This window comes from Pelodiscus sinensis, chromosome 30 (assembly GCF_049634645.1).
Source record: "Pelodiscus sinensis isolate JC-2024 chromosome 30, ASM4963464v1, whole genome shotgun sequence".
Lineage (NCBI taxonomy): Eukaryota > Metazoa > Chordata > Testudines > Trionychidae > Pelodiscus > Pelodiscus sinensis.
This window is the reverse complement of record NC_134740.1, coordinates 1627927-1652015: the sequence shown is the minus strand read 5'-3', so window position 1 is coordinate 1652015 and position 24089 is coordinate 1627927. Positions and strand designations below refer to the sequence as shown.

Sequence of the window (24089 nt, the reverse complement as noted above, 5' to 3'; positions counted from 1 at the left end):
AAAGACAGGGTGTGTCCCGCCCTCCATCTGAGCGGCACCCGGCCCAGGGGCAACTCCCTGGCTTGTGTCGCACGGCAGGAGGTCCTAGGCGGGTGAGAACATCCCATCCACCCTGGGATGGCTGGGTTGAATTCTTGGCTGGCAGAATCGACACAACCCCTGTGACTCCGATGAAGTTACTCCTGTTTGACACCAAGTGCGTGGATGGGAAGGGACACAACCGTAGGGAATCCCATTGGGTTCCCCTGGAATCAGGGCAGAAGGAGGAAGAGCAGAATCCGGTCCCTGTTGAAGCGGGGGATCGGGTCCCTTCTGCCCTATGGCGCTACGGCTATTCATACCGCCTGAGGGCCGGCTCCCAGGGGCCTATGTGTGTGATCTCAAATGGTGCCCAACCTCCGTTAATTGGAGGCTCTGCTGCGGTCTCAGACCGGGAGCCAGGAGGAGACCCAAGGCCCTGGTCCCACGGGGCCGGACGGGCTATAAAGACCAAGGAGAGCCGCAGGGAGGCTGGAAGTGCTGAGAAAGCCATGGGGCGGGCAGCAGCGTGGGGCAATATGCTTCCGGCAGCCCTTGTTCAGGTCAGCGGGCATTAGGGCTCCTTGCAAGCACCCAGGCTGTGCCCCTGTCCCGGCCGAGGGGCCACAGGGATGAGACAGATGGAAGACGCTAGAGCCACCGCCGAGAGATAGTTAGGGAGACTAGCCGTCAGCTGGAAGGACCACTCCCGATGCAGCCAGTGTAAGGTTTCTGCTTTGGAAAAGATCTTCCCTCTCTCTCCCTCCGTCTCTGCCTGTCTCTGTACCGGTCACTGTCCGCCTCGCGTCTGGGGGAAATATTGTCCCTGGAGCAAAATCGGTCCCTCCGTCCTCCCGTGTGCGGCACCCGCCAGCCCATCTCTGCCTCATTCACCTCCCTCTCCCCGTAGCCCCGACCTTCCAGCGTCTCCCCTTGGCTCTTCGTTTCCTGCTTAGGGACACTTCCTGGCAAACAGCCAACCCTTCCGCACTGGCCCACAGGTCTCACCTTAACCCTTCTCTGGCATGAAATCAGACAAACCCCGCCAGCCCCCAACTTCCAGCTCTTCCAGCTGTGCCTGTTTCCTTTCCCGTTCGTGCCTCTTCCTTCCTTCTCGGACCCCATAACGCCCCCTCCCCAACCGTCCCCCTCACTAACAGAGCTGGGACCATTCTCCATCACATTCCCTGGTCTGCCTCTTCCATCCTCCTCCTCTTCCTGAGGGCAAACACAGAGCGGGCTGGGCACGCAGAACAACCCCCAGGCGAAACAGGGCGCTGCCCTGCCCATATGGGCACACCTGGCAGAGAGCATGTGTGAGCATGATCCATAGAATCATAGCGCACTAGAATAGGTAGGAAGATCAAGGGGTGATAAGTCCAGTCCCCTGCCTTCACGGCAGGACCTAGCATTGTCTAGATCAGTGTTTCTCAACCAATGGTATGACTACCATTAGGGGTAGTCAAGAGGAGTCTGGGGGGTACATCAATGCAACCGAAATTTGGAGAAAACTGAATTTTTCTTTTACGTCTTGTAGCACTTTATTATATTGGTACTCTTTGCACCCCAAAATGTCATCCCCTGCCCAGCTATGATTAAGTTATTTAAACAAACGTGTTGCAACAGTAGAAAAAGTGTGTATCTGAAAATTGTACGTACTAGGGGTACTGATAATTGTTTTTTTTAAAGGGGGTGTGACATAGTGGGGGGTACCTTGCTGGTTGCTATGCTGGGGCTGTGGGTGACCCCCGCTGGCTGCTGTTTGTAGCACGGCCCAGCAGACAGGGGATGAGTCACTAGGTAAGGGTCTCTCAACCTGTCCGACCAGCTACCCCCCAGGGAGAGAAACAAAGGAAGGTGGAAAGCCGCCCTGGCTGGGGGCAGGGCTGGAAGAGTTTTAGTTTCTGTCTGGGAAGCAGGGGAGAAGGAGCTAGGGAGGGGGCTGGGATTGTAGGGTCCAGCGACCCCCCCATCTCAAGGGGGGCACTGAGGCCTCTTAGCCCCAGTTCCTGTAACCAGATTACATCTGTGCTGTGCTGTATCCTGGAGAAGCAATAAACTCCCCCTGTTCTACTGGCTGGTGGAGTCTGTCCGTGCCATTACGGGGGTGCAGGAGACGGGCTACCCCAACGCGCCGTCACAGGGAGTACTTGCAATATTTTTTAAGAAACACGTATTTTATTTAAAAAAAAAAGTTTGAAAATCACTGATCTAGACCATCCCGGACAGGTGTGTCTCTAACCTGAACTTACATGTCTCCAGGAACGGAGATTCTGCAACCCCCCTCAGCATCTTATTCCCGTTTTTCACCTCCCGGAGGGGTAGGAAATTTTTCCTAGTGTGCAACCTCAACCTCTCTTGCTGCAGTTTAAGCCCATTGCTTCTTGTCCTGTCCTCAGAGGCCAGGAAGAACAATTTAGCTCCCTTCTCCTTGTGACACCTTTCTCAGTACTTGAAAATAACTAGGACTGAGAAATATTAGACACAAATGGCAGGCTTGAAGGTACTTTGGTTAGAATTGGGGGGTACAGGCCAAGAGAGGATAGAAAAGAGGCAATTGGCATGGGTCAAAGATATAGACTAGACTAGACTAGACTAGACGAGACTAGATGTCCTCTTTTTCCATTTGCATTGTGGGCCCTTCAAGAGACACCATTCCTTGTCCCATGCTCAAATGTAGCCCGGTGATGCCTTCGCCCCAAATGGCATGACCATGACAAAACGATGTACCACAGCTAAAAGAGATTCGTTGGGACACTGGATGGAAGGGTGTGATTTACCATTAGGGGACAAAAAGGCTTTTTAAATTATTTCAATGATTTTCTGTCCTTATTTCTCGCCTCCACCCAGGAACGAGTCCAAAATGGACCTCGGCAACCGCACGACGGTGACTCATTTCATCCTCCTAGGGATCCCCAAAACCGAGGGTCTCCAGACCATCCTCTTCTTCACCTTCTTAGCCTTCTACCTCTGCACCCTGCTGGGCAACGGGGTCATCTTCTCCGCCGTCCTCGGCGACCCCCGGCTGCACACCCCCATGTACTTCTTCCTCTGCAACCTCGCCATTCTGGACGTTGGCATCTCTTCCGTCAGCTCCCCGAAATTGCTGGCCATCCTCTGGGGAAAGAACAAAGTCATCTCCCTAGCGGGGTGCGTGTCCCAAGTCTTCTGCTGGCACTTCCTGGGCAGCACCGAGTGCCTGCTCTACACCATCATGGCTTATGACCGCTACGTGGCCATCTGCCACCCGCTGCGCTACCTGCTCATCATGAACCGCAAGGTGTGTGCCCTCCTGGCTGCCGGTGCCTGGATCGCCAGCGCCTTCCACTCCGCCATCCTCTCCAGCCTGACCTTCACGCTGCCCTACTGCCGGTCCAACGTGATAGACTATTTCCTCTGTGACATCTTCCCCGTGGTCAAGCTGGCCTGCGCGGACACTCGCATCATTGAGAGTGTGGCCTTCACCAACATCGGTCTGGTGCCCTTGACCTGCTTCCTCATCGTGCTCATGTCCTACGTCCGCATCGTGTACTCCGTCCTCAAGATGAACTCGGCTAGCGCCTGGCGCAAAGCGACCTCCACTTGCACGTCCCACCTGGCGATGGTGACACTTTTCTTTGGACCCTGCGCCCTGATCTACACCCAGCCCCACCTGAGCCATGTGCTGGGACCACCCGTTCAGCTCTTCAGCAACACAGTGACGCCCATGCTGAACCCGGCCATCTACACGCTGCGCAACAAGGAGGTGAAAGCCGCGCTGAAAAAACTGTGGGGGGACGTCACGCCGGCACGTTGGCGTTTAACGTAACGAAATTGGATGTGGATAAATGTAAAGGGATGCACATTGGAAAACATAATCCCAACTCTATGTACAATATGATGGGGACTAATTTAGCTACAACTGCTCGAGAGAGAGATCTTGGCGTCATTATTGATATTTCTCTGGAAAGATCCACTCACCGTGCAATGGCAGTCAAAAAAAACAAACTACATTTTAGGAATCATTAATAAAAGTATAGTGAATAAGATGGAGAACATCTTATCGCCTCTCTTTAAATCCATGGGACACCCACATCTTGAATACTGCATCCAGATGTGGTTGCCTCATCTCAAAAAAGATCTCTTGGCATTGGAAAAGGTTCAGAAAAGGGCATCAAAAATGACGAGGAGTTTGGAACGGGTCCCCTATGAAGAGAGATTAAAAAGATGGGACTTTTCAGCTTGCACAGAAGGAGACGAAGGGGGGGTGGGGGGTAGGATAGTGGTCAATAAAATCATGACTGATGTGGAAAAGTGAATAACGAAAAGTTATTTACTTATTCCCACAATATAAGAACTAGGGGTCACCAAATGAAATCAATAGGCAGCAGGTTTAAAACAAGCCAAAGGAAGCTTTCCTTTACTCAGTGCCCAGTCAATCTGTGGAACTCCTTGCCAGAGGATGCGGTGAAGGCCAGGAAATTAACAGGGTTCAAAAAAGAGCTAGATAGATTCATGGAGGTCCGTCAATGGCTATCTGTCGACAAAAGCCTGTCGTCTAGCCAGACCCTCAGTCTCCACACCTTCCTGTGTTGCATCATAGGTGTAACCCGTGCACCTCCTGCCAGCCGTGTTCTGTGTTCTATCCCGCTCAGCAGCAGGTGAGACCACTCCCAGCCCCGAAGGTACAGGAGTCTGCTCCACAGCCTTTCTGATCTTCTGTGCGTCTTTTGGCACCTGCCATAGAGGCCCACTCCTTTTGCCACCGTTTTGATCCCACCCTGGAACAGCCCAGGGGCGTACGCCATCCAACGCTCTCCTTTCGGCCAGGTGGAGCCAGCAGGAACCAGGGCGAGGTTGAATATCCAGAGATAGCAGGTTTAAAACTAATAAGCCAAAGTTCTTCTTCACACAGCATGTAGTCTACCTGTGGAACTCCTTGCCAGAGGAGGCTGTGAAGGCTAGAATTATAACAGAGTTTAAAGAGAAGCTAGATAAATTCATGGAGGTTAGGTCCATAAAAGGCTATTAGCCAGGGGGTAGGAATGGTGTCCCTGGCTTCTGTTTGTCAGAGGCTGGAGATGGATGGCAGGAGACAAATCGCTTGATCATTGTCTTCAGTCCATCCCCTCTGGGACACCTGGCAATGGCCTCTGTCGGCAGACAGGATACTGGACTAGATGGACCTTTGGTCTGACCCAGTACTGCCGTTCTTATGTTCTTGTGGTTCCTTTCCATGGGTGAACACAGAACCAGCTGGCGACGCCACCTTGTGACCTGGGCCAATTTCACAGCACACTTGTGTTGCCTCCCAAGTTAGTGCTTCCCCAGAGTGTGAGTGTAGAGACATCTGGATAAAGGGAGGGAGGCACGTTGGTTTTAACCCGAGGAAACATGGCAAACAGGGTTCCTCAACTCAACCCGTGAGCAAAAGGCCCACCCAAGTCAGTTGGGCGAGGTCCTTTTTCCCTCCGGGTCCTCACCAGTAGGTGCATCCCTTTCAAGATCGCTGTCCTTGGCCAGGGCAGAGCCAAGATTCAGAGGGGCTTCTGCAGAGTTCATCCCCCACCTACTCACTCACTGCATTGGCCGCTCACTGGCCACTGCTCCCCACACCGGCCAGCCAGCTGGCCGCTCATTGCACCTTTCCACCAGCCGGCTCTGCCTCCCACACACCACACCCACTCAACCCTGGACTTTGCCAGGAAGGCTCTTCATGGTTTGTAGCTCTGGGCAGAAACACCATCCCACCACCAAAGAGTTCGACTTGCTCTCATTCCTGCAGGCAGCGGGAACGCACCCCTGCAGCCGGGGATCTATCAGCATTCACGGGGGTGCTGTGAGCAAGACACAAGAAGTCATTCTTCCGCTCTACTCTGCACTGATTAGACCTCAGCTGGAGTCTTGTGTTCAGTTCTGGGCCCTACATTTCAAGAAAAATGGGGAGACATTGGAGAAGGTGCAGAGAAGAGCAACAAGAATGTTGAAAGGTCGAGAGAACATGAGCTAGAAGGAAAGGCTGCAAGAATTGGGTTTGTTTAGTTTGGAAAGGAGAAGACAGAGAGGCGAAATGATAGCGGTTTTCAGGTATCTAAAGGGTGTCACAAGGAGGAGGGAGAAATATTATTCTCCTTAACGTCTGAGAATAAGACAAGAAGCAATGGGCTTAAGTTGCAGCAAGGGAGGTTTAGGTTGGACATCAAGAAAAACTTCCCACCTGTCAGGGTGGTGAAACACTGCAATAAATTGCCTAGGGTGGTTGTGGAATCTCCATCACTGGAGATATTTAAGAGCAGGTTGGACAGACACCTGTCAGGGATGATCTAGACCAGTGGTCCCCAACCTTTCGTGGCTGCTGGGTGCCCGGGGGCGGGGCTACTCATGCACTGTGCTTCTGGGGGCGGGGCTACGTATGCGCCGCATGCCAGGGGGCAGGGCCACCCACACACCACACACCCGGGGCGAGCACTGTGCACATGCTGCGCGCCCGGGTTAGGGGCCACCCACGAGTCCTGCACCCGAAGCTGGCACTGCGCATGTGCTGCGCGCCCGGGACAGAGGCCGCCCATGCGCCACACACCCAGGGCAGGGGCCGCCCACGTGCCCGGAGCTGGCACCACGCATGTTCTGCATGCCAGGGACACGGCCAGCCCAATGTTTCAGCGAGCGCACATAAATGCCCCGGCGGGCGCCATGGCACCCACGGGCGCCATGGCACCCACGGGCACTGCGTTGGGGACCACTGGTCTAGACGGTGCAGGGTCCTGCTGCGAGGGCAGGGGACTGGACTCAATGACCTCTTGACCCTCAATGACCTCTTCCAGTTTTAGTGTTTTATGATTCTATCTCCCTGCGAGGTTTACCAGAGCAATCGATAAAGGGTTCTTTTGTCGACCACACCACGTCTAGACTACCGCGCTGTGTCGGATCAGCTGATCGTCAGCACAGCGTGGCGGCCATTTTAATTTGAACAAAGTGGGGATTATTTAAATCCCCGCGTCTTTGACTATGCCGAGTAAACTACTTTACATCCTCCGTCGACGGAGCCATGTCGTCTAGACGCACCCCTGTATGCATTGCTCTGTAGAGCTTACTGACTAATAAATTAGATTATCTCTAATCGGCTCTGTGTTGAAGCAAATCCAGAATCTTGTTCATCTGTGGCCCTGGGAGTTGACCACAGGAATCGATACAGCTCCTCCAATTCCACGGCAGGGACACCTGATTGACGTAGCTGGGAAGGAGCTCCCCAGAAAACAGGACAGGAGGACCAAGAGCAGAATCTGGACCCTGGCGGAGCTGGGGATCGGGCCCGTTCTGTTCCATGACAATACACGTGTTTATGAGGCCCATGGGTCCATGAGTTTATCTGACATAATTCCCAAGCTCTGTTAATTGGCAACTCTGTCAACATCTCAGACCAGAATCCTGGTGTGATTCCAGGCCCTGGTCCCAGAGGGCCCAAAGGGGATATAAAGCCAGTGAGAGCTGTAAGGAGCTGGAAGTGGTGGGAAAGCTGTAAGGCGGGCAGCAGCGTGGGACGATGTACCGCGGGGAGCCCTTGTTCGCTTTGGCGTGGGATAGGGCACCTGGATGACTACCAAATGCCCAGGCTGTGCCCTTGTCCTGGCCGATGGGCCATTGGGCTGAGACAGCCGGAAGACGCTAGACAGGAATCCTAGGAAAGGAGAATTCCCGTCAGCTGGACGGACTACTCCCGATGCAGCCACTGTAAGTCTCCTGCTTTGGGAAAGATCTTCTCTCTCTCCCTCCAGCTGTCTCGGAGTCTGTCACCATCTCATGCTGAGGGAGGTATCAGCTAAATGTTTTCTTCAGAGGAAATTTGATCTAGCTGTCCGTCCGTCCATCCATCCATCCATCCGTCCATCCATCCATCCATCCCTGGGCTTCCTGCCTCTGTTTCATGGATCTCCCCCTCCCCATCTGTCCTGACCCCAACCTGACCATGCCTCCCCGTCAGCCCTGCCTTGTGAACCCCGCCAGCAAAACACAACTGAGCGCTTCCCTATGGTCCTTCCGATCTCACCCTCTGTCACACGACCGGACCTAGCCTGCTGATCCTGGCCGAGCGATGACCCACTGCAGCCAAGGAGACCAGAACTATGTGTGCTGTGGGGGTGCTGATAAACACTGGGACAAACAGTGCACTGTTGGGGAAACCTCACTCCCCTGGGATACAGAGTCCCCAGAAGGGTCCGAGGCTGGAGGTCAAAGCAGTGAGGCAGGAGAGAAACCTAGAAGGAAAACTTTATTCGGCAGGCAGGCAGGCTGACAGCTACCAGAGTGAGAGCAGCAGCAGCCCCGAGAGACAGGTTCAGGGACCCTTTATACAGTATGCTCAGACAGTTTAGGTGTTGATCATTTTCTTTAACATAGCAAAGTCTCAGCAGAAGTACTCGGAGACGTTTCTGTTCACACCAGGAGTGCTAGAAGTCAGTTTTACAGAACAAAGCCACATGAGAACATGAGTGACAAAGCAAACTGTGACAAAGATAAGAGTTTACATGACAATTTGTGACAGACTAGGCGTCGCCATGAAGTTGAGATAGGAGGCATTGGAAGGGTCTTGGTTAGAGTTAAGATGATTTTTCTCGGTTACAGGGAGAGAAGCCTGGAAAACTTTTAACCCTGACAGCAGTTTTCTTTTAGAGAGTTTTGATTTTTCTCCCACAGCACCCTGGCTACGATGTAAATCACGTCAAGTCAGGCAGTACGGCCGCTTCCCTAGCGCCCCTCGTTCCAGCCTCAGGGACTATATCGATTTCCTTTCTCTTCCTTCCTTTTCCTTCTCTAGCCTCAGCAAATACCCCTCACACCATTAACCAAGTTGGGGCAGCTCTTCGCCACGTGCTTTGCACGTCCCATCCTCCCCCTCTTCCTTCTCACGACCACGGTGCATCCCGTGTAGTTATAACAACAAAACCCGACCAAAACTCGATGCCAAAACACACGGCCTCTCCGGAGAGGGTGAGCGTGAGAGAAAAAGAACAAATCACAGATGGGAAATGCTACTCACAAATGGAAGGCTCTATGGCAGGGCTGGGGGAACCTTTTTGGGGTCAGAGGCTGCTGACCCACAGAAAAATCAGTCGGGGGCCACACACGTGAAAAGAATAAAAATCCCACATTCTCCACACACCAGATTATGGGGGGGGCCACCCTGGTAGTTTTTGTGTGCTCCAGCCGCATGGTGGGGCAGCAGGGGGGCTGGAGCAGCAGCATAGGTTCCCCAATAGCAGGGGGATGCCCCAAGCTTTGAGGGGCCAGATCTAGGCAAGTTGGGGGCCGCCCCCAGCCCTGAGATTCCACACCCCTGCTCTCTGGTACTTTGGTTAGGATTGGGGATAAAGATAAAAACAAAAGTAAAGAAATTAGAATAGAATAGAATAGAATAGAATAGAATAGAATAGAATAGAATAGAATAGAATAGAATAGAATAGAATTCCCCTTCGTTTGCTCCTCTTTCTACCGTAGGACGGTCAAGGCATTCCATGCTTAGCACCAGCGCGGTGCAGCGCTCACCCCAAATGGCATGACACTGCCAGACCATGCCCAATGAAAGTGAGTCATGGGGGTGGTAGGAGGAAGGGGGAATCTTGCAAGCAATAGGACGACAGATCTTTTCGTTTCAATGACTCACTGGACTTCTTTCTCTCCCCTGCCCCAGAAATGAGACCCACATGGGTCTGGGGAACGGCACGGCGGTGACTCATTTCATCCTCTCCGAGCTCCCCAACACCGAGGGTCTCCAGACTGTCCACTTCATCACCTTCTTAGTCTTCTACCTCTGCACCCTGCTGGGCAACCTGCTGATCTTCTTCGCCATCCTCGCCGATCCCCGCCTGCACACCCCCATGTACTTCTTTCTCTCCAACCTCGCCGTGCTGGACATTGGTTTTTCCTCCATCAGCACCCCCAAAATGTTGGCCAACCTCTGCTGTCAACACAAGGTCATCTCTCTGGGTGAGTGCATGTCCCAGGTCTTTTTCTACCACTTTCTGGGCAGCACCGAGTGCCTGCTCTACACCGTCATGGCCTACGACCGGTACGTGGCCATCTGCCACCCGCTGCGCTACCTGCTCATCATGAACCGCAGGGTGTGCGCCCTCCTAGCTGCCGGCACCTGGATTGCCAGCTCCTTCCATGCCACCATCCTCACCAGCCTGACCTTCACACTACCCTACTGTGAGTCCAATGTGGTGGACTATTTCTTCTGCGACATCTTCCCTTTAGTCAAGCTGGCCTGTGCGGACACGCACATCGTTGAGACTGTGACTATGACCAATGTGGGTTTGGTGCCCTTGACTTGCTTCCTCCTCATCCTCATGTCCTACCTCCGCATCATGTTCTCTGTCCTGAAGATGAGCGCGGGCAAAGGGAGACGCAAAGCGGCTTCTACTTGCGCCTCTCACCTAGCGGTGGTGACGCTCTTCTTTGGGCAATGCGCCCTGATCTATACCCAGCCCCAGCGGAGCAAAGCGCTGGTGACCTCTGTGCACATCTTCAGCAATGTGGTCACGCCCATGCTGAACCCGGCTATCTACACGCTGAGGAACAAGGAGGTGAAAGCGGCACTGAGAAAACTGAAGGGAAGTCAAACACCTGCCCATTGACGTGCAGTAGCTGCAAGGATAGTAAGTAGGACTTCATGGAAATCCATCGTCAAATACATTTGTACGGCTCCTCCATAGCTTTGGGGAACCTTGCCCTCTCCCCACACAGCCCCATCTGTCCATCTGGAGCACCATGCATCATAGAGATGCTCCCCCAAATCCCTCGAACTCTGTGGCATGCAGTCGGGGAGACCGTTTTAACACTTCCCAATGGAATCAGAATTCCAAGCAACTGGAGATTTTGTCGATTTTTGTCAATCTCTGCCGTGTTACACAGCTCTGTAGAAGTAAGCGCAGCATCTTCTTGCCAGCTGACAGTCAGGGCAGTGTCTGTGTGTGTGTGTTTCCTAGAAAAGGTTTAACGTTCGTGTTTTTACTGCTAGGACCGGGCCTTAAAGGTGCCCCAACAGATCTGTCACCTGGGAGTGACACAGATCTAAATGCTCAAGCTCTTCCTATGTCTGTCCTTTTATGACCGGCTGAAGTTCTTTTAAATTGTGCTTGGTTTTGTTACAGCAACTGAGGGATTCAGGTTAAAAACTTAAACAATTACAGGTTTATTAAAGAAGCTTATAAATCATATGGTTACAATGGCTATTGCTCTATTTCTTAAATGTTAGCAAATATATATATAGATCTTAAAAATGGTTACAGGAAAATAAAGATAGAAAATAGAAATAATGGTACCAAGTGACAGCTTAATCTTTAAAGAGCTCTAACACTATGTATATATATACTTAAACAAAGGAGCACATTCAGGTACAATTTTTACCCCCTTCTGTGTGTCTCGACTCCAGCGGGTCAAGCCAGGGCCGGTCTCTCAATTCCTAGGAAAGAGGAATATGAGGTGGGCGTTCCCGTTGAACCTCGGGAGGTCAAACACCAAACCCGACCAGCAGATAGATGGTAGATTGACACTCAAAGAAAATGTGCTGCTGGACCCATCTTTATACCCCTGGGGGCCCGTATCCTCTTTCTTATTTAAGATGCCAAATTGTACTGGTCCGTTTTGTGGCGCCAGTTCTTACAAGCAAGTTTCAAGTTAATTTACACTTGCAAGAGAGATAACAAAATTGTGAGTACTGAGCATTTTTTTACTGGGCGAGAGATTCCTCCCCCCGTGGACGGCTGTGTGGTCGTATCAATATGGGTTTGAGTCCAGGGCACTCTTCAGCAGCCTCTTGGTCAGCAATTGGCATATCTCTATTTACAGCCATTCATGGTCACAGCAGCCTGGGCCTTCTGTTCTGTGTTCCCTGTATACTCCAGGCAAGCAAAAATGGATGTTACAAGGGGGGCTTTGAAAAGAGGAGAATCCGGGGGGATAGGAGAGAGGTCTTGGAAAGAGTGAATAAAGAAATGTGATTTACTTGTTCCCACAATATAAGAACTAGGGGCCACCAAATGAAATCAATAGTCAGCAGGTTTAAAAGAAACAAAAGGAAGTTTTTCTTCACTCAGCGCACAGTCAACCTGTGTAGGAATCTTAGTGTCTGCTGATCTTGCAAACGGCCTCTTACAGCCTGTAGCAGATTCCTTGCATTACAGCTCTTAACTATTGCCTCTATACTGAATCTACCCCTTCATATATTAATGAATGAATCGAAATCAGCACGACCAGATAATTAGCACGATAGGCAAGTCGCTTGATGGGCTACGCTCTCCGTGGTCCTGGAAGCAACTGACATGTCCATGTGGATCCTAGGCAGGAAAACTCTGCCCGCCACCCCATGACTCCCATTGGCTGCAGCTCCTTATTCCCAGCCAATGGGAGGTGAGGAGTCAGTACTTCGGGCCAGGTGTGGGGGCAGCATGCAGAGCCTCCCTTCCTCCCTACCACCACCCCCCGCCCCCTGGCCCTAGACAACCTGTGCAACTAGATTCCAGAGATGTCACTTTGAAGAGCCTCAAACAGTCAGGGAAGGCAGGTAGGTCCACTTAGCTCCTCTATGATACCAGACTTTTAGTGGCCAAAAATCTCCCGGATTGGGGTTAGCAATTTTGAGGGGTATCCAACCCAATTCCAGAAGACCCCCAGCCAATCTGGAAGGGTGGCAACCCTAGTTTACTTGATGCTGTGAGACGGGAGTGGGGTTACCAGGCTAGATCGTGGGAAGGAAGGGCTGGGAATCCTCTTGTAGTACCACCTTGGAGTCTGGAGGGGAGCAGGATCTAAGGAGAAGAGTGGAGGTGGGAGGGGACTGGAGGGTCCAGACACCTGATAGGAGGACAGGGGGTGGGGCTGAACCCCCAAAAAAGGCAATTGAATGAACTGATTGCATACAATGTCATAGTGCAGAAATGTATGTCTGGTAAGGTCTTGCATGGAAGCATGTAGCGGTCTGGACTTGAAGGCCAGGCTGAGGTCTGAATACAGACTGTGGTTATGAATCTCGGTCTTTAACAGTATGCTTAGGACCCCTGCCACAAACCCCAACCCTTCCCAACACAGAGTAAGGTGGCCACCTGCCTGGTTTTTATCCCTCCCCAGCCTGGCGAAAATGAACAAGGGAAGGGGAGGGGAGATGGAGTGGGTGAGGCAGGGGTGTTTGCTTTGAAAGTTGGCGATCCTATGGGCAGCATGGTGGAATTTTCCTGAACTTGTGTACACAGCCTTTCCAGGATCTGAACCCTAGAGAAATCAGTCTGACACCTTATAGAGGTCTACACAGTGTAACCTCATGAAATTCACCCTTTTTCTCCATGTAAGGAGAGACATATGCACAGACTCCTCTCCCCAGCCTCCAGGCAGTAATTACTTACACTGGGTTTATTGCTACGCAAAAGTGATTGTATTAGGTATAAGTGACGGATGGCAAAACAAGGAGCAATGGTCTCATGTTGCAGTGGGGGAGGTCTAGGTTGGATATTAGGAAAAACTATTTCCCTAGGAGGGTGGGAAGTGCTGGGATGGGTTCCCTAGGGAAGGGGATGGAATCTCCATTCCTAGAGATGTTTAAGTCTCGGCTTGACAAAGCCCTGGCTGGGTTGATTTAGTTGGGTTGGTCCTGCCTAGAGCAGGGGGCTGGACTTGATGACTCCTGAGGTCTCTTTCAGCCCTAGGATTGTATGATTCTAAGTGGTTATCAGAGATAGCAGACAAAACAAAGTAGGTAACTGAGCAAAATAAACAAACATGCAAACCAAGCTTAATGCAGCAAAGAAATTCATTGCATGTACGATCGCACTCTAAATGTGGTTCAAATTATCTTCACACCCAAACGCTCTTCCTGTCTAGCCCAGGTTTCTTACCCCACTTTGGTCTTAGCTGTTTTCAGCCATCATCTTGGATGGGGTAGCTGGGGAGAATTGATTACCAGGATCACCTAACTCCTCCCCCTTAAATAGGATTTGCAAAAGGCAGGAGTCTGACACACCCTCACCAGCTACTCATAGAAAATTACCGAATTCAAGATGGGTTCCAGCATCAGCCGACATGGTCAGATATCTGTATAGCCATTCGGAACAGGCTGACTTACACGTTCCCAGTAAGATTTAGCTCTTTTACAGTTCATTGTCTCTCACTGCTGGGCCATCAACAGTGGCCACTTTCATTGTGATATCTGAGGCGTCATCCGTGAGTGTGAGCCAAAGCAGCAAATATTAAATTACAGACGCATCACTTAATAGCTCTAACATGTATAAAAAAGATACGTGCCTATAACTAGGATAATCATATTGGCTACGTCTAGACTGGCATGATTTTCCAGAAATGCTTTTAACGGAAAAACTTTTCCATTAAAGCATTTTCGGAAAAGCACGTCTAGATTGGCACGGACGCTTTTCCACAAAAGCACTTTTTACGGAAAAGCGTCCATGCCAATCTAGACATGATTTTGTGCAAGAAAGCCCCGATCTCCATTTTCGCCATCGGGGCTTTTTTGTGCAAAACAATTTCAGCTGTCTACACTGGCCCTTTTGCGCCAAAGCATTTCCGGAAAAGGGCTTTTTCCCGAACAGGAACGTCGAAGCATTTGCGCAAGAAGCACTGATTTTGGACAGAAGAACTTGCCAGTCTAGTCGCAGCCTGAGGGTTTAACACGGCCTCTCCGCCCGGCGTTCAGCAGGCACACGGATTCCTTCTGCTCGGATCAGCCGAGTGAGCTGAGCAGAAAGGCTGGCCGGCTTTGGGTTTGGTTTCCAGAGGGGGGGAAGGTGGCAGGTGGGGAGCGACACCAGGTGGAGGGGAGGTTACATGCAGGAGGGGCACCCCAGCTCGCACCCAGGGCTGCAGGTGCCTTGGGGGGCAGGGCAGGTGCCTGAGCCATTGCACGCTGGTCGGTGGTGTAACCTCGTGGGCAGGAGAAGGCAAGGCCCGGGAGGCTACACGCAGGAGGGGCGCCCGAGCTCATGCCCGGGGCTGCAGGAAGCAGGGCAGGATCCCAATCAGGTCCAAAAGTACCTTAAAACCTTCTCCTGGATGAAAGGTTCTCCCATGCAAAGTTTGGTTGCGGTAGCTCTTATAGTGTCCAAGTTATTAGCACACAAACATACACACATTTTCCTTTCTATACTAGATCACAACTCTACAAAACCACAATCTCCCATGTTTGTCTCCACAGACACTTCAACTCCCAGGCCCGTCCTGTCTCCCAGTCTCTTTCCTTCTTTGGCTTCCATTTCTGACCCCTCTGTAGACCTCCAGCCAAGGAGAAATTCAAGGAAATTACACCCCAAGAACTTGGTGAAAGTTGAAAAAAATTGATTCTTTATTCGGACTTGACAAATGCTTTTTAGCAGTAGATTCGAACCCAGAATGAGCAGAATTCTAATGTGGGTTATACCAAGAGATGACAGAGATTATGTCATGCAATGATCTGCCTTGGTAACGAGATTTGGAGAGAAGAAGGGGAAGGGTTTGGGTTGTGTTCGGGTTACGTGCGACTCCGAAACTTTCAAGGAAGTGGAGGACACTGGAAAGTGGTAAGAATGGATTTGAAGAAACTGACAGGATCCCATTGATTTAAAAGGAAGCCAACACAAGACACAAACTAAGAAGCTTTCGTTCCTGTAGATCTCCAAGGGGTTCAGAAAAAAAAACAATTTTCACCTTTTGGCATCTACATACTTTTCAAAATCTGGCCTACTATAGTTATGGGCTCTATACTCACGTGTCTGGATTTTTTTTTCTTTTTTCAGCTGATTGTGTCCCTCAGAAGTAGGAATTGTGTTGTCAAAAAGCAAATAGAATTCTTAAACATATGTGGCTGTGTCTAGACTGGCCAGTTTTTCCCGGAAAATCAGCCGCTTTTCCGGAAAAACTTGGCAGCTGTCTACACTGGCCGCTTGAATTTCCGCAAAAGCACTGACTTCCTACTGTTTGAAATCAGTGCTTTTTGCAGAAATACTATGCTGCTCCCGTTCAGGCAAAAGTCCCTTTTGCACAAAACTTTTGCGCAAAAGGGCCAGTGTAGACAGCTGCGATTTGTTTTCCGCAAAAAAGCCCCGATTGCAAAAATGGTGATCAGGGCTTTTTTGCGCAAAAGCGCATCTAGATTGGCCACAAATGCTTTTCCGCAGAAAGTGCTTTTGCAGAAAAGCGTCCGTGCCAATCTAGACGCGCTTTTCCGAAAATGCTTTTAACGGAAAACTTTTCCGGTAAAAGCATTTCCGGAAAATCATGCCAGTCTAGACGTAGCCCTGTGTGACTCCGAAACAAAATTTGGTACATGAGGGCCATCTACTGTTTCTCAGAGAGAGAGCTGAATTAGTTGGTAAGTTTCGAAACAATTTTTAAAAAAACAAGGAGTAGTCTGCTGGTTCACGGCAGAAGCAACAGAGACAGCAATAGGTTGGAAATCTACGGGTTTCCGAAAGAAGAGGATTGCTATCCTCATGTGAACCCCAAATCAGGCGATAGAAATTAGAGCCAGCCGGGTGAATCTCACAATATCCTAGGTCACCAATGAAGCTGGAAAACCCAGCAGCGAGATGAAACAAGTAGGCAACCCAAGTGTCCACCTCGGCCCGTATCTCAGGGTTCCATGAGAGGACACGGGGAGCATGGAGGTCAGGGACGGCTCTGAAGGAAAATCGGATTTTTTTGGAAAAAGGAAAATGTTGGTTTCACTGAGAACCTGATGCTGTTTTCTCAGCAAAGTGGAAAAACGTGGTAGAAAAAAGAAGCATTATTCACTAAGGCTATGTCTAGACTGCAGGCTTCTTTCGAAAGAGGCTCTTTCGAAAGAATCTTTCGAAAGAGCCTCTTTCGAAAGATCGCGTCTAGACTGCAGGCGGATCTTTCGAAAGAGAAATCCGCTTTTTCAAAAGAGAGCACCCAGCGAGTCTGGATGCTCTCTTTCGAAGACAGCCTCTTTACATTGAAGAACGCCTTCCTTCGAAAGAGGAACTTTTGAAGGAAGGCGTTCTTCCTCGTGAAACGAGGTTTACCGCCATCGAAAGAAAAGCCGCGTTCTTTCAAAATAATTTCGAAAGAACGTGGCTTGAGTCTGGACGCAGGGGAAGTTTTTTCGGGAAAAGGCTACTTTTCCCGAAAAAACCCCTGAGTCTGGACACGGCCAAAGGCTGGGTCTACACTGCCGCTTTTTTCGAAAAAAAGCTACGCGCCATGCACGCCACAGTTTGTGTAGCTTTTTTTGATTTTTTTGTTGGAAGAGGCTTTTTCAACATTTGACCCATCTAGACTGGGCCAAATGTCGGGGGAAAAAAACCCTCTTTTGGAAGCCCCCTTATTCCTTATGGAACGAGGAACACAGGGCTTGCAAGGAGCGCATTTGCTCTTCTGCAAAACAAGCGGAAGAGCAAACACATTCTCTGGACGCGGAACAGTTCTTCTGTTTACTCGCGGGACCGGTTTAGAGCCAGCTCCCAGCCAGCCCCAACCGGGATCCAGATGCCCCCCGGGGCCTTAGCCTCCTCCCCGCCTCACACACCATTCGGCAGGAGTTGGCTCATGGTGGCCTGGCCCGATTCAGGGTGTAGCCCCCACCAGGTCTGGCCGGTCTACCCCAGAATCCCCCCCTCCCTCAGCCCCCCAAGATCGGGATCGTCCCGTGGGCAGACTCCTCCCCCAACTCATAGACCCTTCCCTCGTCTCCAAGGTGGGGCAGGGGGAAGGACCCAGGCGCCCCCCCCCGCCCCCCCCCCCCAGCGAAACCCCGTTCCCGGCCCTTTAAGGGCTGGGCCGTGGGAGGAGCCGCCCGGCCGCTTCCCCTCCCCGTTAGCTACAACTTCCGTAGAGGGGCGGCCCCTCGCGTCCCCGGCCCGGAGAGGCCTTGAGCGCAGCGCTTTGGAGAGGGGCGCACGGACCCGGGAGCGCAGCGCTTTGGAGAGGGGCGCACGGACCCGGGAGCGCAGCGCCTTGGAGAGGGGCGCACGGACCCGGGAGCGCAGCGCTTTGGAGAGGGGCGCACGGACCCGTCTCCCTTCCCGGTGAGATCCGGGGGCCAGGCCCGCCCCTTTCTAGGCTGCCCCACAGCCCCTCCCCTGGGGTCTCTGCACGTGGGGCCTGTCCGGGGGGGGGTCTCCACCTTCTGGGCTGGGGGAAGCAGTGGCTTCCACACCGCTCCCCCCCACCCGGACTTTAGTTCCTCTCCCCCAAAGGCCTGGGCTCCCCCACCCCCACAAACCCAGGGTCTGGGCTCCTCTTCCCCCCCATAGACACCCCACTTAGGGCCTGCCCCTCTCCCACACACTGGCAGGGCCTGGTCCTCACACCCAAACCCCGGTCTGGGGTCTGTCTTTGCACAAGCCCAGCCCCAATCTCTGCCTGCCCTGAGCCCCGGGTCGGGGTGCTCTGCAGAGCTGTGGGAAGTCGGTGGGGGGCTGCCCAGATTTTGTGCCTGGCCTCCAGGGATCCCCTCCAGTTCCCGGCCTGAGCTCCCGCGTGGCCGCTGGCCTTGGGCCAGGGGGTGCTGGCAGCCAGGCCCGGTTGGAGCAGGGGTTGGGGGGTTCCTTTCTCCCCACTGCCCTGGAAGTTCTTCCCCAGGATCTCCCCTCACTCTCCTCCTCTGCTGCCCCCCAGGCTCTGAGCCCTCCATGGCTGGGATCGTCCCGCGGGCCGGCGCCCCCGGCACCGACGTCTTCGCCACCCCCGACGGCTTCTTCGTGGTGCGCTCCGACCTGGGCTGCTTCCTGCGGGCGCTCACCGGCCTCGCCCCGGCGGGGGCCGAGATCTGCCGCCTGCACCCTGCCTGCCAGGGCGGGGACCACTACGTGGGTGAGGCCTCCGGCGCCGCCGTCTGCATCCTCCGGGGGGAGGCCTTCCAGCGCACGGCCGACCTGGGTGCCGCCCCTGGCCCCGAGGCCTTCCCCCTGCACCCCGCCTGCCGCGGCGGGGACCACTACGTCTCCGGGGGCGGCCGCTTCGTCGTCCTCTTCCTGGCCCGCGGCGTGGCCCTGTCCGTGGCCGACTTGAGCACGGGGGCCGGGGCGGAGGAGACGCCCCTGGACCCCGCCGCCCGCTGCGGGCTCTACTACTACGCCCCCGACGCGACCCGCCTGGCGTTGCTGCGAGTGGACGCCCAGAGGGGACTGTGCACCCAGGTCGGCTCCGGCTCCGGCCCCGGGGAGGTCCTCCCGGTCCCGGCAGCCGTGGCCAGCTTCCTCCCCGGCGGGCTGGCGCTGGTCCACGGGGCCGCCTTCGGGGCATGGGAATGCATCCAGCGGCTGGAGAACGACACGGACGGGCCGCTGCCCGGCAGCTACGAGCTCAGCCGGCCGGTGGGGTACGTGGAGCAGAAATGGGCCGACTGGACCTTCTCCCCGGCCGGTGCCCCGGCGCCCGCGGACCTCGCCGGGGCCCTGCTCCGGGCCCAGTTCGCCCTGCCCCCCGCCTACGGTGGGCTGGGGCTCCGGACGGAGCAGGAGGAGTGGGAGGCGGCGGCGGAGGAAGGGGAAGAGCTGAGGATCATTCTCCAGCCCCGGCAGAAGCTCTATTGGTGGCAGTACCGCCTGGGCTTGGGGGCCCGGCCTGTCCTCTTCTGCCGCTCCCTCAAGGTGACCCGGAGTCTGGCGCCGCCCGACCTCCTGCCGCTGCCCCGCTCGGGCACAGGGGCCGTGACTAGGGAGGGGAGGCTGGTGGCGGAATAAATGCACTGTTGGCGGTGGATGGCTTCGCTCCCTCCCTGGGTGGGGAAACTGAGGCACGGGAGGAGGCCGGGGTACGGCGGCTCTAACCACTGCACTGCACTTCCAACCTGGAAGTGGGGGGGGGGAGAAACTCCTGTGTCCTGGCTCACTGGGCTCTAACCACTAGGTGCTGCTCCTCTCCCCGAACCGAAGTCTGGATTTCCCCACCCCCCATCCGGAACCAGGCAGACAAGCTGGCAGCAACTTTTCTGACGGTGCCCCCTAGTGTCCTTGGTGGGCATCACCCCCATGGGGCAGGCTCCACCCCAGTGCGATCCACGTCACAAGGGGGGCGGGGGTACAGGGGAGAAATGGGGTTTGACTCAACAGGGACCCCCTCTCCGCCTTCCTGCTCTAGTTAACAGGTTTGGATCAGTCCTATGAAACTTACGTGTGGTGGGGGAAGGGGAGTGGAGCTTTGGGGTGACCTGGGATGAATTTGGGGGAGGGAAGCCCGGCTGTGGGATGCTGGGGGGTGGGCTTTGGCATGTGGGAGCTGAGGAAGGTGGGGTGTTCAGAGGAAGCCCCGTGCCTGTTCCTGGGACCTCGTTCCCCCCCAGAGCTGGTCGCAAACCTACATGCTTTGGCATGGTCTCTGCGACTCAGTTTCCCTGGCTGTGAAATGGGGTGAGGAGCCCTCTTACCATCCAGGGTGGGGCGGTTGAATTGGGACCACCACGTCACCGGATCCGGCCTGTGGCTTCCACCCCATACCCTGCCCCAAGTGGCCAGCTGTGTGGGACCCTGAGTCCTCTGCACACCACCCTGCACTGCCCCGCCCCCAGCACCAATTCTGCCACTCCCATTGGCTGGAAACTGGCCCATGGGAGCTGCTTGGGCTGTGGTGGTGGGGCGGAAGGGATGTACCTCAGAGGGCATGGGGGGGCCCCAAGAGTGTGGAACCCCCCAAGCAAGTGCCTCTGTGCCAAACTCCCAGCCCCCCTCCTCCCCCGGCACCCCACCCCCCTACCAAGCTGACCTCTGTAGCCAGCCTTCATCCCTAGGGAAGAATGTGACCCTCGGCCCCTTAGCCAATTCTTGGAGCGCCCCCCCCCCCATCAAAAACTATACCCCCCCCCTCAGTCCCACGAGATGGTAAGACCACGGGGGAGAGGGCTAGTTTTCAGGAGGCGTGGGGGCACCCGGCCCTGATCTCAGCTGGCGCTCTCCAGCCTTTTTAAGGTGGGGGGGGGGACACCATCAGCCCCTTCCTCTTCTTCCTGCACAGCAGGCTCCCAGGGGAGGGGGGCAGCTCGGCCGTGCCGGCACTGGAGAGCCCCCGGCCAAACCGTCAGGATCAGCTGCCGGAGGTTCTGAGAGCTGCTGGCAGATCCCGATCCACTGGGTGGTGCCCCCGGCTCATGGGGACACCCCAACTCAGCCTCTCACTCTCCATCCGCCCCATCACCTCGCCACGTAGCTCCCTGCCCCCCACCCTGTGTTCGGGCATCTCCACCCCACCCCAGCAAGGCCCATCCGGAGGGGTGAGGGGGGCCCTTAATCTCTGGCTCTCTCTAGGGACAGCGGCCAGCCTGTGTCCTGGGAGCAGGTGACCTTCCATCCCTCTGGAAGAGGGGACAGAGCTCCTGCCAACAGCCGCTTGCTGCCCCATCCTGGGATACACTCCCCCCCCAACCGTCAGTCTGGAGTCACGCCCACCCCCATTGGTACAGGGCTGGATTCAGATCTCCAGCTGCTCCCGACGCTGCTCGCACGTTAGCCCCTGGCTGCTCAGGGTTTGTGCTGGAGGGTTGTTGGGCGGATGTTTGGGGCATCGCCAGGACTCCTGGGTCCCATTCTGGGAGAGGCGCGATGAGCCTTGCTCAGCCCAACTTCCATCCCCCCACCTCCCGGAGTCTGAAAATGCAGCGTCCTCCCAATTTATTTCCCAGCGTTATCAAAAAATGCATTCCTACCTCGCCCCGGAGAGAGTCTAAAAGTCGATGAGGTGGGGTAACGGGGGGCCGAGCCCTCCCCCTTGGGGAGAGAAGACGGGAGGAAGACAAGACCCAGGGCTGTGTCTAGACTGGCCAGTTTTTCCGGAAAATCAGCCGCTTTTCCGGAAAAACTTGCCAGCTGTCTACACTGGCCGCTTGAATTTCCGGAAAAGCACCGACTTCCGACTGTTTGAAATCAGTGCTTCTTGCGGAAATACTATTCTGCTCCCGTTCGGGCAAAAGTCCCTTTTGCACAAAAGTTTTGCGCAAAAGGGCCAGTGTAGACAGCTCAGATTGGTTTTGCACAAAAAAGCCCCGATCGTGAAAATGGCGATCGGGGCTTTTTTGTGGAAAAGCGCGTCTAGATTGGCCACGGACGCTTTTCCGCAAACAGTGCTTTTGCGGAAAAGCGTCCTGCCAATCTAGACGCGCTTTTCCGAAAATGCTTTTAACAGAAAACTTTTCCGTTAAAAGCATTTCCGGAAAATCCTGCCAGTCTCGATGTAGCCCAGGAGAGAGGAAGGCAGGGGCTGTGGTCGGGAGAGCGCCGTTGGATGGCAGGAAGACGAAGGCTGAGCTGAGGGTGGCGGATCGTCTCCGAGCACGGAGCGGAGAAGGGGGAGGCGTAGGGAGAGCACGGCCAGCGGGGAGGGGGGTTCTTGAGGGGATGGCGTAGGGAGGCCATAAAATCAGAGAACACTAGAACTGGAAGGGAGCTCGAGAGCTCCTCATGGCTAAGACATTCGAGGACGCGCTCTAGGCACCAGCAAAACAAGCAGGTGCTTGGGGTGACACGTGGCCAGGGGCGGCTCTCTGGCCCGCAGGAGGAGCAGGGGGGGAGCCCCGTACCTGGCTGCTCGGAGCCTGCCCTGGAGCGATGGGCATTGTGTGTGGGCACCCCCTGCTGGGGCGTTTCCTGGAGGGTGGCCATGGCTGCTGCGTGACACTGAGCCCGGCAGGGCAAGCCCCGGTTGTGGTGGTTGCTCCTAGCAGCCGGCTCCTGGCTCGCTGGAGTTGAGTTCAGGGGCTCGGCGGGCGCTGGGACTCAGCCACAGCAGAGCGGTCACGACAGCCGTTCCTGCCACTGCCAAGCAGCTAGGGAGCAGAGTGACAGCGAATAGCAGCCAGGCACACACGCAATCCTGACCCCCTACTTCCCCGGGGGTTCTCCAGCAGCCTAGCCAAAGGCGGGGAAGTTGGGGTGGGATACAAAGGAACGAAAGAGAAGTCAGAGTCCCGTGTGAATACCAGGCGCTCAGCCTCAGCCGTAACATCCCCTCCCTCCCAGCCCTTCCTTCTGTATCCGACACAGCGCGGCTTTGGGTGAAAGTGGCTCCTCAGCCTCGTAGGGAGGGAAGGAGAGAGAGAGAGGGAGGGGCTTTCTGCTCCGGTGCACACAGATTTATGGCTCCCAGGATGCACCTGGGTCGTAGGATCCCGAGTTCCTTTTTCTCTCAATACTCAGAGTTCGGAAATAAAAGCCCAAATATTCCCCAGACTGTCACAACCGGGGAAAGGTTGCAAGGCAAGCCCATTCCCTCTGCTTAAAAAAAAAAAAAGCACTCCTCCTGTGAATGATGAAGAGCTGGTTAGAAGGAAACACGCCTACGCAGTCTAGGGAACCTTCCACCTAAAACCGATACACACTCCTTTAAAGGAGAAGATAAACCAGCTCGTCTCCAGGGCTTTATAACCACTGAATGCATCCTGAGTTGCACCTGCAAATTTCGCTACCTGGGCGGTCGATTTACTGATCACCCTGTCCTGGGCCATGATGGATGGCTGTTGTTGTTGGGTTTGATAAGCTATAGATGTGTTCTCTATTGGGCACGGTATGGACCAGGTATAGAAAATCCAAATAGTCTCCCGCAAATGTTTACCAATCCATTGGATACAATAGGGCTGTGTCTAGACTGGCAAGTTTTTCCGGAAAATCAGCCGCTTTTCCGGAAAAACTTGCCAGCTGTCTACACTGGCCGCTTGAATTTCCGGAAAAGCACTGACCATCTAATGTAAAATGATCACTGCTTTTCCGGAAAAACTATGCTGCTCCTGTTCGGGCAAAAGTCTTTTTCCGAAAGACTTTTGCGCAGAAGGGCCAGTGTAGACAGCACAGGACTGTTTTCCTCAAAAAAGCCCTGATGGCGAAAATGGCGATCGGGGCTTTTTTACGGAAAACCGCGTCTAGATTGGCCACGGACGCTTTTCCGCAAAAAGCGTTTTTGCGGAAAAGCGTCCTGCCAATCTGGACGTGCTTTTCCGAAAATGCTTTTAACGGAAAACTTTTCTGTTAAAAGCATTTTCGGAAAATCATGCCAGTGTAGACGTAGCCTAGGTGTCACCATCTTTATTAGCTTAGAATCAGAAGGGTCGCCCTGTTCATCCGAATCTGCATAAACAACCAGAAATCCTGTGGCACCTTACAGACCAA

General features: G+C 54.1%; 3 protein-coding genes across 3 annotated transcripts; all 3 read left to right on the top strand.

Moving 5' to 3' along the window:
* The first annotated feature begins 2881 nt into the window (after nucleotides 1-2881).
* On the top strand, nucleotides 2882-3893 carry LOC102453264 (olfactory receptor 10D3-like). The gene has a single exon (XM_006126709.2). The coding sequence runs from the start codon at nucleotides 2882-2884 to the stop codon at nucleotides 3824-3826; it is 945 nt and encodes a 314-aa protein (XP_006126771.2). The 3' UTR covers nucleotides 3827-3893.
* Nucleotides 3894-9698: 5805 nt separating this feature from the next.
* LOC102453006 (olfactory receptor 10D3-like) lies at nucleotides 9699-10631 on the top strand. The gene has a single exon (XM_006126708.2). The coding sequence runs from the start codon at nucleotides 9699-9701 to the stop codon at nucleotides 10629-10631; it is 933 nt and encodes a 310-aa protein (XP_006126770.2).
* A 7189-nt stretch (nucleotides 10632-17820) lies between these two features.
* LOC142821041 (uncharacterized) lies at nucleotides 17821-19699 on the top strand. Its single transcript, XM_075911802.1, has 2 exons — nucleotides 17821-18023; nucleotides 18616-19699. Exon 2 carries the CDS (start codon nucleotides 18630-18632, stop codon nucleotides 19680-19682), a length of 1053 nt encoding a protein of 350 aa, XP_075767917.1. The 5' UTR covers nucleotides 17821-18023; nucleotides 18616-18629; the 3' UTR covers nucleotides 19683-19699.
* Nucleotides 19700-24089: the final 4390 nt, after the last annotated feature.